Raw genomic sequence first — 16,907 nt, 5'->3', positions numbered from 1 at the left:
CAAATATTAAATATTTTGCCAGTAAAACGAGGCCTATGGCTATAGAAATAGTTGTGGACATTTGGTTGGCATGCAATCTTTCAAAATTTGAAAACATATTGTTTTGTGTGACAAGTCTGGATACTTGTAGGTAAGTGTCCCTAAAATCCCTACCAATTCTACACCCTCCCCTTCCTGGTGCCAGCATGTTGCTGCAGTCACAGAAAAATGCTTCAGGCTCAAAGGGGTAGGAAAATCACTCAGTCAGTCGTAATGTTACTAGATAAGCACAATAGTTACTGAAAGTGTTTTGTGTTCGCTGTCACAGAAGAGAAATAAAGTCTCATGTCATGTTCATGCAATGTTACTGCAGCGTACTCCTGCATTCTTCACAGCGGAGTTGTGTGAAACGTACTTATCACGGATAAAAGTGACCAGCGGAAACACTGAGCTAGCTGCCATGGTGATGGTGGACAATGCGGCTCAATCAAAATACTGGATACACTTCCAGCTCTGTAAATGACAAGTGCAGCTGCATGCTGCCAAGCTGTGCTGTATCATCTCTGAAGTGTTGTTTTCGTCTTCAGACCTTAATGAAAAAAAACCTTACTACATGTAAATCATAAATTCTTGTATATAACATGACTCACTGAAATTGGGGCATTTGTTTTAGCAAGCAAGTAAGCAACACCAAATAATTTTTAGATGCATTGAAAAGTGTGATTATACTTATGAGCGGGCTTTTCCTGCAGGATAAAAACATATATATCCCTGCTGCGTAGGACTTGTTACCTCAGATTTAACTTTTTCTTTGCCGTGAATGGAGAAAGTGCTTAAGAAGGCCATAGGTTATCCATCTCTAATCCACCATCTTAGAGCAGACAGTCATAATCTCTCCTCTGTGTTCCCCTGGGGTGTTAAAACCAGACCATTGGGCTGGATTATGCTACAGAAAGGAGACTGATGTGTTAATCATAAATTAGAGGCTAAGCCTGAGCGAGCAGGTCAGTCTGAGGTCAGTTGCTCAGCCCTATAGGGGACTTTCTGTGTGAAAAGCCACAGTTTAGCACTTAGTAGCCCCAACATAATCGGGCAGGAACAATGTACAGTAGTGTAATGTGTCAAGGCCGCCCTGAGCCGAATGTTGTTCTCTAAGAAAGAATCCATTCAAACCTCACTGACTGTTCAAGTGTACATTTACTGTATACATGTAAGTATACCTTATGCAAATACACATGTTCTCACACACACGCATGTACTGGCTCATATAACGCCCTTTTAATGGGCACTCATACGACACAGAGCAGAGATTGGTCCATTTATCTGTCTTCAGTCTATGTGGGAAATCCGTGACGAGAACAGAAATAAGTACCATCCGTTTTTCCAATTCTAAAATGTTGCCTCAGGGGAGCTGGCAGGCAGTCTGAAAATGGGATGATACACGACCTTTGCTATGTATGACTAATACTTGGCTCCTAAAGACTGTGTCAACAAGGTGTTTTATTAAAGACACAGCAAGAAAACATGAAGACATTACACGATTTATATAACCAGAAGGAAAATATAAAGGCTAATTGGATTAGAGAGAAACAAAGGAATTTACTGACCCATTTAAGCTTCTTTGACACATTAGGACTAGCAGAATCACAGAAAACAAAACGTATAAAAGAGTTCTTTATTTCTAATAAACATGAATACATGTGAACATGTAGGGCGTTTTTTTTATGATCTATGTTTAAAACATTCTTGAGAACTGCTGTACAAAGCCCAAGAGGAGATGCTATAGGTCAGTATGGTCTAAGTTATTGTAGCTGTGTAGCAAACCATCCATATATCTGCTTCAACATCATCAATGTGAGAGGAAAAGTTCACTGGGAGAAGGGGCACAAAATGCAACATCAAACATGAAAACTTGTACAACTCTGAAAAGTATACTTTTTAGACACACAAAGACACACATACATTGTATGTGTTAAATAATTTTTGTTTGTCAGGACATAAAAAGCTAACTACATCATTCACAGATTCAGCAGTCTGTTTAAATACCTTATTTCTACAAAGTGAATTTACATTTTTTTTTAAAGTACAAAGTGCAAATACTATGGTTTCCATTATTGCCGATTGGTGAGGGCAGATTCTCCATGTGGGAGGGGAAATCTCAGCTGCTCGCTTAGCCTTGCTTCTTCGAGGGATTCTGAGAACAGAAAATAAAAGTGTTTTCAGTTTAACACATTCGCTTGTTTCTTTGCACTTAGTCTGACAACTGATTGTAAAGTCCTGCCTGTTTTCAACCAAATTAGTGCATACATGCAGTTTTTTTAAATGCAGCCAAAGCTGCTAAAAATGGGTGATTGACTCCTTTCCCTTTGCCAGTAGACAATTTATCTTTCTGGGTTTTTTTTCTGATGTGTGCTGGAAAGCTGAGACTCAACTCGTTTATGCAGGAGAGCAGAGAGAGAGAAGCGTCTGCATTCAGCACTCAGTACTTTTTGTAGTTTCAAACTTAATCTCTGTGGTTTGAAGTTTAGTTTCTCTCCTGCATCATCCATTTCTATTTTCAGGTATCTGCCTTATTTTTCTGTTTCATATTTGCTTCCTGCTGATAGGAGTTGTGTTGAGTTACTGCAAATGAAAACCTAACACTTCCTGATATTGCTGCTTCACAATAAAAGCTTTTACATAACAAAATAACAGGGGACTTTTATTGAGAAGAATGTACAGGAAATAAAATGTTCATCAACGTTTTAAGCACTCGACGAAAGACGTGTGTCATAAATAAACACCTTCAAGTGGGTGCAAACTCCGCTGTGCAGGACTGACCCTCCAAGTCAAACTGAGTCAAGTCAAGCAGCATCATGGGCGAAAATTAGCGTGTCCACCCAGGTGTCATGTTTTCATCGCTGCCAATCAGAGCCAGAGCCAATAAATACCCTTGACCACTGCAGAGTCATTTGGCCCAGAAGTGAACACTGATTGTACCCTGTTTGCAGTGAAAAGCCAGATGTTGGTGGGTTTTTCTTGTCCAAATTCCAGGCTATCAACTAAAGGCAAAAAGGCCACAAATGAGGATGTGGATGAGGACACTGTCATCAGAACTTATTTGGAATAAGTGTTTCCATCATCTGTTAAGTGCATTAATTCTCAAGGGAGTGTAAAAAAGTTTCTGTGATATTGAGCAAGTATATTTTTTCCTTGAATGTTGCCATTTCCATCAGGCTTTTCCAGTGTAGTACTTTAAAATGTGCCTAAAAATATGTTGGTAGAAAAAAAAATACTGGATAGAGTCATTTACTTACTAGTTTACTGGAAGATAAGCCTTCTGCTGGTTTGGCACCTGTGAGACACAAAGTGATATAAATCTCAACAAACATAACATGAGGAATTCTGTAGATCAGTTGAATCCTTGCTGCCACCTAACCTAACCCCTTGGAGTTGCTAGACACAACAAGCCTTCTTTGTGTCTGCTGGACAGTGGGAGGGCGAGCACCAATACTAATACAGCAACTGATGTGCAAGTTTTGGCTCAAGAAAATACATTTAGACATCAGGTTGTGTCGTTCAGCTCACCCTCTTCTTTGGTCACCCCGAGGCAACCCATCAGCTCCTGCAGGGACAGCGCCTTGTCGTTGCTAATGTCGCAGTACTCCACAAACTTCTTCACACACTTCTTTGGCTTGGACTTCTTGCGCAGGAAACGTTTGAAAGGCTTGATCTCCTTCTTTCCGATGTCCCCGCTGGAGTTTTTGTCCAGCTGACTGAAATACCAGTGGACTACCCTCTCCTCCAGGGTGTGGTTGGGGTCGGGCTCAGCCATCCTAAATTCAAATTCAGAGAGAATGCATATTTACATAAAACTTAATCAGTTTTAACATTAAATATCTTGCTTTTGTACTGAATTCTGAATTGGGGCTTTAACTAGATTATGATGATTAACTCCCAGGAGTTTAATAAGTTTTAATGGATTTACTCAAAATTACTGTAGCTCAGAATACTTTTATGCCTTTTATGCTAAATGACAGAACCCACTGATGTTCATCAATAATCATAAGATGAACAAATCCACTTCCGAGTGTCATACCTTCCGGCGGATGCTGGATCTGTGACGGCGTGCACCATGTCTGTCGACAGCGCGTCAAGAACACTTGTCAGGAATTCTGTTTTCTTTGCCCCAGGACAGCCTGGAAAATAAGCCACAGATACCTGAATGAGTGTGTGCGAGCATTCATATATATGTGCTGTATATGTCAGCAAACACAGAAAAATGATCCACCAGTCAACAGCAATGCAACAATGTGGAATGCTGCCATCATAGGTGGCCTAATAAATGTTTGGGGAGGGACGTCATGTAACAGGCAGCGTAGTTTTAACGGCGGAGGAGAAAATAAACCCAAAACAAGAATCTCATAGTTGTCTTTTCCTCCCTCTCATAAAGCGTCAGACCTCCCCTCATCTGGAGGAGGAAGACGGTACCTGCCAATCATCCTGGAGGCCCCTGAGTGGCTTTGACAGCTGGAGCGCAGAAGATGTTACTGAATATTGTGGTATATTGTATGCATAGAAACGAGGCTCCGTACAGCACCTGAGACTCACTTGAGACATCGAGGAGAGCAAATTCAGCTCTGACAGACACTTTGTTACTTCGGATTTTGTCTGATTTAAAGGTATGCATCCAGAGACAGACACTTTTCAACACCTGATCTTCAATATTTGATGTCACCAAAAGAAGGGACTGATATAATTAGCCCATAAACCTATCACGCAAGCATTAGTACACACAGAATGACGGGAAAAAAATAAAAATGAGGGACAACTGGCGTGGAATGACCCTAATGATAGTAATTGTCTGTTAGGTCGTATAGTTTTAAGAGTGTGAGGCCAAGGTTGTTCTGGAAGAGCTGAAGGCTACGGAGGCCTGAGAGATTCCTGGATTCCTCTCGCGGCTCTCCTCTGCTTTCTCACAGTCCGGCTTCCCTCTGCCATTCTGCCCGTGGAGAAGAAGAAATTCTCCACAGTTTGCTGCTCTTTTTATGGCCCAGGCCTGCGGGGCCAGATTCTCCTGTGCTGGAGATAATAGCATGCTTTGCTCGTCTCTAACAGGTGGCGACCAGCATCGGCATAAACACCCAGCCTCTGCTCCACCTTTCCCCAAGAAGCACACGGCTTCAGCAGTCTACATGAACCATTCACATGTCCAAACTGTTCCACTGTCTCCTTTACATGCTGAACAGACTTGCACTTAAGTTTTAGTAGGCCCTCCCTGGCTGTAGCCCAGTAAAATATCGGACCCACCTGTTAATGGCCAAACCGGTGCCTTGTGGAGCCTCTTGTGGTAAATTAGTCTAGACAGTCACAAAACTTCAGCCACAGAAGGCAAAGTGTTTTTATCTGGCTTCTGACTGAGGAGAGATTTGTGGGATGCAGTTGGACTTGTTTGAGGCTTAGTGTTTTTCATGGACAGCGCACGTCCTCTCCGTAATGCCGCAGGAATCTGAGCGTGTCTGCAGTCCATTCAAATGGGAAGCCATCAGGTAAGGCTCCAGTCCCTTCCCTCCACTTGCCAGCAGAGTTTTTTTTTTTTTTTTTTTCATGTGGGGGCGGGACAGATCAGCTTCTGTCTGTCTGGACACCGTTTAGCTGAGGGGCAGGACACGAATGTTCCTGCTGTCATTCAGAGGAAATTGAGTCTGGCTGTTTTCCGTTCAGTTCACGGTTGAAGCAGTAAATGACTGCTGTCCTATTCCATAATGATTATAATTCTGCCATTCTACCAAACTGGTGCAAACTATCCCACAAGCAAAAAACAAATTTAAAGTATGCAATTCTTATATGTCCACTAAGATCCCCCTATTGACTATTATAATCCAAAACACAATTTGAGATAGCAGTATACTTAGGGTACTTTGACCTGGGGGGTGGCGGTCCCAGCTCATGAGAATGATACTAAAATGATTTCTGAAAATTTTTACATTGTCAGTATGATCAATTTAATGCCTTTATACAAATATGTTTTATAATGTAGATGTAACAAAATTGCTTTAATGGGTCAATATAAACCTTATAATAATATTTATTATTGTGTTTCAGTAGTGACAAATTCTGGGAGAGGAAAAAAAAGTCTACAGCTGTCAGAAAATACACAATGAGAATTAACTACAATTAATAGAAACATGTTCCTTGGATGTTACACAACTTACATTAATACAAAGTTCTGGGAAAAAGACACTTTTATTTTAAGATATTTACCCCACTGACTTTGAACCTGTAGAATGGCCCAATTATGTAATTCCCAAGTTTGACAGATGCAGGAGGGAATCAGGTTGAGAAAGCCTCAAATGATTAAATTCTTTCATGTTGAAAAGCTCAGAGCTGCAGCACCATTCATTCATATGCCTCCACATATCTGCTGCTTGTAAAAAGTTGGCCAATAAGTGCATGTTTGCATGTGTGTGCCCGTGTGTTACTGTCAATAAGAAGCAGTGTTTGTCTATGGAGCCACATGGGGCAGAACCCTGTCAGCACTCACAGCCGCAGCTCCCAGTGGCTGCCCCAATGCTATCCCATGATCCCGCTCTGGGGAGAAAGCTAGCCAAATACTCCGCTTTCCTCTCCTGCCCCTTCCAGGGCAAAGTTCTCCGTTCTCACATCTCGCCCCATAAACCTCTCAACACCAGCGCTTCAACAGCAAATGGGCTGCAGCGATGTGAAGGCAACATTTATAATTATCCCCGGTTCATACACTAACAGGGTTTACAGCCGTTGACGCAATTGCTCATAAAGAAAACAAGATGCTGTGTTTTTTGACTGTGTCGCGGTGTATTTTATAATTGCAGACCTGGCTGATACGGCGCAGGGTTTTTTGACAGGTTTAGAATGAAGTCTGTGTACTCGTGCGAGCGTCTGCGTTAGGTGATTGCACGGCTGAATAAGTATATTGTTTTCTGTACTACCACCATGTGTTTAGGAGGTGTTTGGTTGGACTTGAGGTCTTTCTCGTGGGATAGTTGTGGCTGTTTTCCACCCCATCATCACCACCTCACCCTTTCTGCTGACAGCTACACACTGTAATTAATCCTGCTCAATATCTTAGCAATAATATACACCAGCAGTGCCATGGGAAGGCAAAGATGAGTAACATTTGTTGGTCTAAGCGGCATTCATCTGTGACCGTCTGTCCACACTGCTTTATACACACTGTACAGGAGTCCTCGATGCCGGAGAAGAGACAGAGTGCTGCTCTGCTGCTAAATGCAGCACCTGCGAGCAGAGAGTACAGCTCTGGCCCGGCACACTGTTACATAAACAGTTATGGATGGGACAGGAACAGTGGCAGCTCTGTTCATACGCTGCTGGATTATTAACATGTTTACCAAACCACCAAAAAACAGCTAATTTGCCAAGCACCGCTCAGTGATTTGGTTGTATGCAGCACCTGAAAGCTATAACTCTACTTTGAGTATCATTGGTTTTATGATGAGGACAAGTCATGAAGTTACTGACAAAACTAAACATGATTTATCATCTAGTATTTATAAATGTTAACTCACTCAGTCAATTGTAAAACTGTCTTTTATGAGACATTTACAACAGAGAGTTTGGGAAACTGTTCCAACCATTATTTTCACTCTCAGTCATTAAATCATTCATGTTTGCAATGCCATGTCAGTTTCACTGCAACGTTGAGCAAAGTGCTTTTGACCCTGTGACTTTGCAACTGACCTTTTGCTTAGCCCTGCCCACCTTAGCTACTTAGGTACATATGCACAGTGATAGCAGTGGCAAGCTAACCCATCTTTGATTGAAGAGAGCAAACCCTGCACATAACGAATCCCAGTGTAACCCCTGAGAATAAGTCTAATAATGAGTCTGGCGAATACAGTGGTATCTAACACGTTTGTTACTGCAGCCAGTAAGCTGGCATTAATGCTAATGTTTGCAGCTAACTTTATAGCAGATAATGACAAAGTTTAATCCATTTGTCACAAGTGTTCTCTTGTGTTCAACATTTTTTTAAAAACGCCAAAAAAGTCTTGTGCGTACTGCTTCATCATGTCGAGAAGTGCAAGGCTTGGCAGCCCTGTGGAGCCTAGTTATGGTTGCTAATCTTGGATTGGACAAGAGGAGGGGCTTAGTGAAGGATCAGTGGGTGGAATGAAGGCCATAAAACAAGACCAGGATGTGAAAAAAAAGAAAAATCCCTTAAATTACTTAATTTCTTTGATTGACCATCTGTTTGAGCACAAAACTGCCTTCAGCAATGGCAGTCATCTCAAACACATCCTGCAGATTAAACAATTTGTAATTGCCCTCCAGAATGACACATACAACAACTTTCTTATCTGAAACCCCGTATCAGTTGGCCAACAAACGTAGTCAGTGCCTTCCAAAACCGTTTGATATGATACGACTGTGGTTAAGGTTTGGTTAGGTTTATAGTCTGGGTTATGGAGAGATTGTGGTTTTGGTTAAACAACAAAGTAATAGCTCCAGGCGAGGGTGGGGAAAACACGGCAACAGCAGGAGAACTCAGCTGTCTTGGTCAAAACAGCTCACACTGAGGAATTTGTTGCTTCAGTTGGCTTCATTTATCATCAACATCAACATCAACTGGATATCCACATAAAAGTTGTGATTTTCCACTTTTAAGGTTAGATTTGGTGGTTATGGTTAACAGAAACCAAAATTAACTGTTGGTGGGACACAGAAAGTGAACAGCAGTCTGTCATGTCCAGTGCTGAGCAGTAATGCATTACTCAGTAATACATTACTGTAATATTGCTACTTTACCCAGTAATGAGTAGTGTAAGAGATTACAATTTCCAAAACAGTAATCACACAGCATTATGGTTGTTATTCTAGGTGATAAAGTAATATTATTACTTTTTACAGGGGTAATAAGTAAAAAGTATCTTATTACACTTCCTGAGTAACTTGTGCAACACTGATCATGTCAAAATCTGATGGTTTGTTGACCCATAACCACCCTGACCTCCGCTTTTGACAGATGAATGTTGTTCTTTTGGCAAGTACTTTTTTGCTAAATTATTTCCCAAAACCTGCTTCAATTAATGTGACACATGATTGATTCATCAATCCTCAACTCTATTCCTAATTTAAGAGGTATTTAAGACATTTTAAAAAATTAGGCTTGGGCGACTGAACAAATACATTGACTGGTTGGTTTTTGGGGGTGATTTTTGTCATTTTGCTTTGCTATAATTGAATGGTCTGCCTCCAAAGAAAGAACGAGAGCTGCTGCTCATGAACAGGCTCAAACTTCACGTCACACATCCACTGAGCCAAAGGATGAGTGGAAGTAAAACTGCCTGTAGAGCCAGAATATTTTCACTTCTAATGTAGAGATTTAAGAGTTTATTTTGACCAAACCAGAACTGATGATTGTTGGAACAGTGGAAAGACTAACCAAGACGGTTTTGGTGAGTTTTACTTTGTTTTTCTTTTTAGTTTGAAAGCACTGCATTTTATGATGAGTTAACATAGCAATTAAACTTATCTTAGGTAAGTAAAAGAGACTAGGCTATGCCTTGAGGTTTGGTGAGGATGGCTGATGGATGCAATCTGATCAGCAGCTAATGGATTAAAAGCCCAAAATTTTGACAGAGCAGTAATTGTTTTATAATCTCATCATAGCCCTGTGAATTGAAATTGCATCAAATCGTCAGGTGCTAAAAGATTCCCACTCCTACTTCTGAAGTTTTTCAGTTGTATTTTTCTGTATAATAAGGAAAATATGTTCAAGACTAGTTCCTTTCTTGGCATTTTGTGAGTTTATTTTGATTCTTTATTAGACGTCATGAACATACGTAGTGTGAAACGACATATATTGGAAATTGCTGGTTGCTGGGATGACAGTTGCTGGTTTTGGCCCTGTGTCAAATCCTCACTAGCAAATATCCCCAGAGGACAGTTTTGTTTCAGGAGTTTGAAGCAGGAGATCTTTTGCTGAGCTCATAAGTGAACTCTCAGGGGTTTCTCGTTGATGACCACATGGTGCAACAAGACTTTAATTTAAAACCACCGAGTTTTCTTTTAGATCTCACTGTTATCTCAAGTGCTGATTATTTAAGACCAATTAAAGATCACTGCAGTGAGACAAAAAAAAAAAAGGAACATTTTAAGATTTTTAATTGGGCTCAAATTAATCTCAGACTGAGAGAAGATAACATTTCTCAAGGGCCGAATTTAAGAAGTATGAGAAAATGGTCAAAGTTTGTACTGGTCTAGGAGACACAAACGAGACAAAGCAGTATCTTATTCTGAACTTTCTCTTTCCTCTGGGATCCATCAAATAGTCTCACCTGTACCTAAGCCAACCCCATGACCACCACCCCCAAACTCCTCTCCTCCTTTAGTTATCTCCACTGTTGTCAGTCTTTCTATCACTACCTGGCACCCTATTATCCGTTATCTCCGCCTCTCCTGCCTGCTGTTTCTCCTCCACACTATCATCACACTATCCTCCATCTCCCATGTCAGCTGAAGATTAATTCTGCCCCCGATCCGTCTCTGTCTCCTTGCTTATTGACCAGTGAGGGGCAGTATCTGGCAATCCTCAACTCTTTATCAAGCATTTCCTCAACCAACAGTGCTAATGATGTCAACAAACACACACACACACACACACACACACACACACACACACATGCTCTGTTATCACAACCTTGGAAGCACAGCAGCGGTTGGAGGCCGACTGCTGAAGAACTTCAGCATGTGGTCTGAGCAGAGAGGAAAAACAGAGTCCAGTCTTTAGAGACCCACCTTGGAGATGTCGGCTTCTGTAATGGTCCTTAGGTTTAGTTGGGTGGGCTCTGGCATTGCCGTCGCACTTTGGCTGCTCATACCTGTGACAGAGAATACAACAAGTGAGAAAATGATGATTCATTCACAGTGAAGCGGATGAAAAGGATTGTTGATAACAGTAAAACTATCCTCAGTGTAAAATCAGAGAGGAATCCCATGTTTTCCAATTATCCCCGTACAGCTAAATCTCAGGGATTCAAATAATTGTTTTGTGGCAAACCAGAGGCTGTGAAACACATCCAAAAAGAGGGGAGGGATTTGGGGCTGGTATGAGGACAGAATGGGGGAGGGAGGGGGAGAAAGAGAGAGATAGAGGGAGAGAAGCAGACAGGGAGCGTGGGACACAAGGAAGCTTTCACGGCTTCCCTTGGAGAGCCGGCGGAGCCCCGATTGCTGCTGTGCGACCGGGCCAAAAGCTGGCCTGGGACAAGGAGAGAGAAGGGGGAAAATCCACGCTTCCATATGTGTGCTAATGTGCTGTCTGGCACTCTGCCTGCAGCCTTGTTAATCTGATACCCAGCCTCGCTGCTCAATGAGGGTGCACTGGTGCCCCACTCTGCCAGCCTGAGTGACCCCTGACCTGCCGCTCACCAGACCACTGAGTCACTCTGTCTCATCTGCAATGGAGATGTCTGTCTGCCTGCTTATGTCACACTTACGTGCAGCCTCAAATACAGAAGCTTCTTTTTGTTTGTCTGAAAGTTGTTTATTTCTCACAATTTCTAAAGAATCTTCTATCATGTTTGCATGGTTGCAGACCTGCAGATGTTCAGATCTGAGGACAGATGATGCTCAATATTGTCTGTGCAGCTTTTTAAGTGGCTCTTATGTGTGATGCTATGTACCGAGTGCACCAAAACAACCTGATCATGAACCCAGGAAGTGTTATAAAAATCATCGACCATTGATTAACTCGCAGCAGCGCACAAGCGAAGGAGAAAGAGAGCGACCAGGGCGAGTGACAGAGAAATGTGTGTGACTTGAAATGACCTTCTGCCTTGAAACAGATTCTCAAATATTCAAAGATGTTTGGTTTGTGCGAAGATTTAGATGAAAGACCAGATTATGCTGAAAATCAAATATTTTTCAAGGAGCATAGTCAATTCAAGAATATTCCTAACCTTGAAAAAAACTGTACAAACCCTGCTTCCAGGACATTTTATTTCTGAAGATATTTGTCCCCAGAGCCCACAAAGCAGGGTCATCCAGCTGGACAGACTCTCTATCAACTGACCCCTCTGCTATGATCACACGCTGCTTTGTGTAACAACTGTCTGGTTTGTTTGCCACACAGAATGGAGCAATAAATTCCAAGAATCTTTGTAAGTTAGGGTGAAAATACCATAGATAAACCCGCCTCACAGCGGCCATATCTCCTACCTGGTGGAGGTCCCAGGTATGGGCCGTCCAGTGTCCACCAGCACGCACCAGCAGTAGCCGGTGGACGGGTGGCACTGGACTGGCTTATACAGTCCACCTTGGGCACAGTCTGGTACGAATACAGCGTCGTTCTTGTGTTGCCTCGCCTCTTCCTGCGCAGACTGCTGCTCCTGGTCACATGATGAGGCTGAAAAGACGAGGTCAGAGGTAGAGGTGTCACTGGATTGGTCACACAGATACACACCATGTTCACTCAGGTGGTTTAGGTTGGCAAATACACACCCCAGACACACACTGGCTAATATTATTTTGTATTTATACAACATACATTTGAATTAATTCCTATTTAAAAGCATGCACTGCTCCTTTCACTACACTCTGAGGAGGAGGAGGAGGTTGGAGAAGACAAAGGGGTGGAGGATGAGTGCTGGGAGACAGTGTGTGTAGACTGCTATATCAGCCCCCCGTGGCACTGTTTACGGACATTAACGGGCTAATGACTAAGTACAGCTCCCTATGCCCCAAGTTAAGTAAATATTTGGACAGTCAACTGCCCTCTGTGGATGTGTGTGTCAGAGAGAGACACAGACAAGACAAAAGCAGAAACACTGGTCAGTCGGGCCTTCACCTTCACACACCCACATGCACTGACACACCACTGCATGGTAATGTAAAGTACCAGGGATCTATATGTTTACATGTTCAAAATTCCCAGGGAAATATGCAATGCTTCGTGATCCTTTCTTTTATCCGTATGCGCAGAGAAAGCCTCGATGGGAGAAAGATGGGGTTTTGCAGAGCCTCAGCAGGATCTAATCAGACTTTTTCTCTGTGCCTCCTTCTCTGCCGTGAGGCTCTCCAACAGAGATTTGAGCATTAAACTCAGGGATGAAAGTAGAGCTCTTCTGGCCATGAGGGCTTTTCATCACCGATCTCTCCCTCTCTTCGCCGCTCGCCTCCAGGCTCGGAAGCTACTGCGGGATTATGGATATCCCTTTTCTTTGTTTATTTTCATTAGAGATCTTTACCCACACAAAAGAGACCAAATGAAATGCCTCCCCGCTTTCTCAACTGACTCTCCTCGCTCCAGTTCCTCCGTATGGGCTCTCTTTGTTGGGGCGGGTGTGTTTTTTTTTTCACCCCAATACCCCAAAGAGCACATGGTAATCAAAACCATCAATGCTGCATTTCTTTGGCTTTTTTTATTGGTTGTAAATTATGATAATGGGATTCACACACAAATGCACACATGCACACAGGCTTCTCATCTCCATGCCGGCCTCAAAATAGCCTTGTTTTATGCAAAAAGAAACATATTTCCCCAAAGAGCAAAGAGGCAACTGATCTGGGCAATAAGATAAACGTGTGTGTGTGTGTGTGTGTGTGTGTGTAAGAGGAGAGCAGAACAGAGCAGCCAGAAGAATAGGAGATCCTGTGTTTGTGCCATGTGCTGATAATTACAGATACGCTGCATCGCAGAGAACCACAGAGAAGCAGATCCTCAAAGCCTGACGCACTCCAACACCAAGATGTATTGGTTTCACAACCCACCATCTGTCCTTAAAAGACAGGAACTCAAACCATGATTGCTCACACAAGTAGGAAAAAACACAGAGCGTGCTTTCAGTTGAGGTTTGCAAACACCCGATCGCTGTCATTAAAGAAAAAGTGGTCTTTGAAACTCACATGGTGCTCTGGTTCTATTGTTCTGCCGGCTGCGAACCTGTTCCGTCCACAGAGTGGGGTACTGGGAAATGATGTCTGAAAGGAATCAGCAAGACAGCTTTATTAGCTTCAATCGAAAACACACTCGTATATCATGTGAGCCAAACCTGGTGGTTCCAAAAATCACAGACTGTAAAATGCACATCAAGGTTATCGTATCTCAAACCGCTGGAGTGGAGATGGAAAGTAAATTGCATATGACAGCTGCGACCAGAAATAGAGCAGCAAAAAGAGAGGAAGATAAACTATGAGTATGAGCCTCCTCCTGTCAAATGATCACATTAACATGAAATCATAAAAAACTACTTCCTCAAAATGTAAACGGCTGACAAAAGTGCTCAAACACAACTTTGCAGAACGTGATTGTCTACTTCCAATTCACAGTGATGACATTCATAAATTCTTGTTCGTAAAAGGTATCATGTCATAGTTTCGGTTATGTCATGTCAGCATCATGCATGCCCCTTCAAATTAAGTGTTACCAGATTTACTAAACTGATGACTCTTATCTACTTTCTGTGATTTTGTTGGACTTTGTTTTAGAATTTAGGCGACAGATATCCTGTCATTGACACTTGTGTCCACAGAGGCTGCTATTCAACAAAAATCCCACAGTCTCAAATTATATGGGGGGAAAAGTTTTTATACTTCCTTTATATTTACATCAAATCATAAATCAATTTAAAAATGTTTTCCTATCATCCCCAGTGACCTTTTTGAAGCACGATTCTGTAACTGCCTCATGTGCAGACTCCTTTTCCCTTTTAAGGATGTTTCGAAGCCTTAGCTTTTGAATCAGTCGTGTCTCAGTAAACACAGGCACAGCATCAAACACGCTTTACTCACAGACAGATGATGGATAAAAGCTCACCTTCGTCATCGGCAGGAGGCTGTGGATCCACCACTAGGCCAGTCTCATCTGCATTTAGAATGGAGAATATTTGCAAGGAGACTACAATTACGAGAGTAAGCTACATTAGAGAACAATTAACTATGTGAGATTTGCACGTTGCCCGGCCAAGAAGGATGGAGGCAGAAGTAGAGGTGGGTAGAAGGAGAAAGAGACAGGGGAGTGTGTGCGTGTGTGTGCGTGTCTGTGTTTATGTGTGTGTTGAAGACTGAAAGAGGTGACTTATAGTGAAAGAAGAGAGAAAGAAAAATCAGAAGTATAGTGGTCATATAGTCCCATGGTTTCACTTCATGCAACGGGAGATCATTATGCTATGGAGGACAGATTGAGGTCAGTTAAAATGAATGAGGAGAGGATGAGGACCAGTTGTCCCTGATGTTCTTCTCCATCCTTCCATTGCCTGCATTTGAGTTATGAGAGCTGCATGACGGGGGGAGAGACACAAAAGTTGAACAATGCAGTGGCCAAGTCTGAGACAAACCAATTAACAGTGGGAGAAGCCGGCTTGGTGTTTGTTTGGTCTCTGTTTGTTTGTTTGATTTGCGGCAGGAGGGAGACGGGGATGGAGGTTTCAAGCCGCTTAGGGTGAAACCATGGCCGTAGGTGTGGTTAACCTCAGTGTGGGTCACTCATTCGGCTCAAAGTAAACCTCTGTTAATGCATGAGTCAGGGTACCTCTAATGGACGCCTCCACAAACAGATTAAGCTTAAACTTCTTTACTTTATCAATGAATTCTCCATTGCAAAATCAGGATTTTACATTTAGTGCAGAAATGTGTTATGGCTGGCATTGCATTCATTTTCTCGAGCATGCTTGGTGGATAAAAATACATACAGTCAGTGTGAGTGACTGAAGCAGACATGTTATTACTTTGCTCACTTAACGGATGGAAATGCCATTTCAAAAAGTGTATTTATGATTCGGATTTACGATAAACCACTAATGACCTATCTTTACTTTGCGGCCTTTTACATGACTGTAACACCTCTTTTAGCATCTGCCAGGAAACCCCCGCGCTATTTGTGGTCATACGGCATTAGTTTAACTGCTGTTTGTCAGTCGTCAGCTGCATATGATTCCAGCATGTGAATGAATTTGTCAAGTACCAGAAATGGCTTTATGGTAAAGCATTTACCAATATTCTGATAATAAAAGTGCAGCAATGGCCGCTGTGGAATGCTCAGGCGCTGATGGGCTTCTGCTGAATCAAAATATTGATGCAATCACTGCTATTTTCAGAGCTGGCACACCACAAATCTACAGTTTATTCTGCTTTTCACCACCCTGTTTATCCAACCAGTTCAGATTGAACCACAACCCTCCCCCTCCACCTCCTTTCCTCCCTCTTTCCGTCTCCCACCATCCCTCCTCCTCTCTCAGATTTTGCATTCCCACTTGATCTATGTGTAATGAGTTGGCCGGGCTCAGACAGACACTATACCCAAGACTGTTTACAGAGAGAGAGAGAGAGGTGCAGACATAAATGTCACACTGACAGGAATAACCCATGTGACAAACACAAGTGGATGCATGCGCACTTAATCTCTCCCACATACTCATACACACATTCATGCATGCAAACACACACAGACACAATCACATAAGGAATCGATCGGAGTCAACCCAAATTACACTTTTTCTTTGTGAGCCTTCAAATCACATCAGTTAAACAAATAATCTCTCACAAGATGAGAGCAAGATATTCAATATCTGGAGAGGGAAACTTAGTGGTTGTCTATCTGGAAGAGGGCAGATGTTGATGAGAGAGAGCAAAAGTAGGGTGGAGGATAAACTGTGAACGTTTCCTTGTATCTTATGACACTGAAAAAGATCAAGCGAGAGACGTTAGAGAAGATGATAAGTCAGTTTTCCTCCTCTCTGGCTGCTCCCTGGCCGTTTGGCTGCCTGGTAAAGACAGCAGGCGGTTATAGGCGCTGCAGCTGCTGGCGGTGCGCATTAAAGCTCACCGCAGCCTCTCTCCTTCGACTTGTTACTCAGTAACAGACTGCTTTTATATCAGCCTCCAGGCTGCTCACACTCTCTCAAATTGACAAAATATTAGAAAGGCAAGCCTTAACAGGCGACCCGCCCTGC

At 42.5% G+C, this 16,907-nt stretch overlaps 1 protein-coding gene across 3 annotated transcripts in view; it reads right to left on the bottom strand.

Moving 5' to 3' along the window:
• Positions 1–1,640: 1,640 nt before the first annotated feature.
• Positions 1,641–16,907, bottom strand: part of smoc2 (SPARC related modular calcium binding 2) — a 31,132-nt gene continuing 15,865 nt past the window's right edge. For 2 of the 3 annotated variants that reach the window (XM_084736058.1, XM_084736057.1), the window contains exons 6-13: positions 14,774–14,821; positions 13,864–13,938; positions 12,178–12,364; positions 10,756–10,838; positions 4,058–4,157; positions 3,547–3,794; positions 3,276–3,313; positions 1,641–2,173 (exon numbers count right to left, since the gene is read on the bottom strand). In XM_084736058.1, the coding sequence (XP_084592184.1) occupies positions 2,150–2,173; positions 3,276–3,313; positions 3,547–3,794; positions 4,058–4,157; positions 10,756–10,838; positions 12,178–12,364; positions 13,864–13,938; positions 14,774–14,821 (803 nt within the window). In that variant the 3' untranslated portion in view covers positions 1,641–2,149. Of the gene's footprint in view, positions 2,174–3,275; positions 3,314–3,546; positions 3,795–4,057; positions 4,158–10,755; positions 10,839–12,177; positions 12,365–13,863; positions 13,939–14,773; positions 14,855–16,907 lie in introns of all 3 variants that reach the window. The other variant, XM_084736055.1, reaches the window with a different exon arrangement.

This window comes from Lutjanus erythropterus, chromosome 14 (assembly GCF_056507025.1).
Source record: "Lutjanus erythropterus isolate fLutEry1 chromosome 14, fLutEry1.hap2, whole genome shotgun sequence".
Classification (NCBI taxonomy): Eukaryota; Metazoa; Chordata; class Actinopteri; order Lutjaniformes; family Lutjanidae; genus Lutjanus; species Lutjanus erythropterus.
The sequence above is the reverse complement of the archived record's forward strand: the minus strand, read 5'-3'. Positions and strand labels throughout refer to the sequence as shown.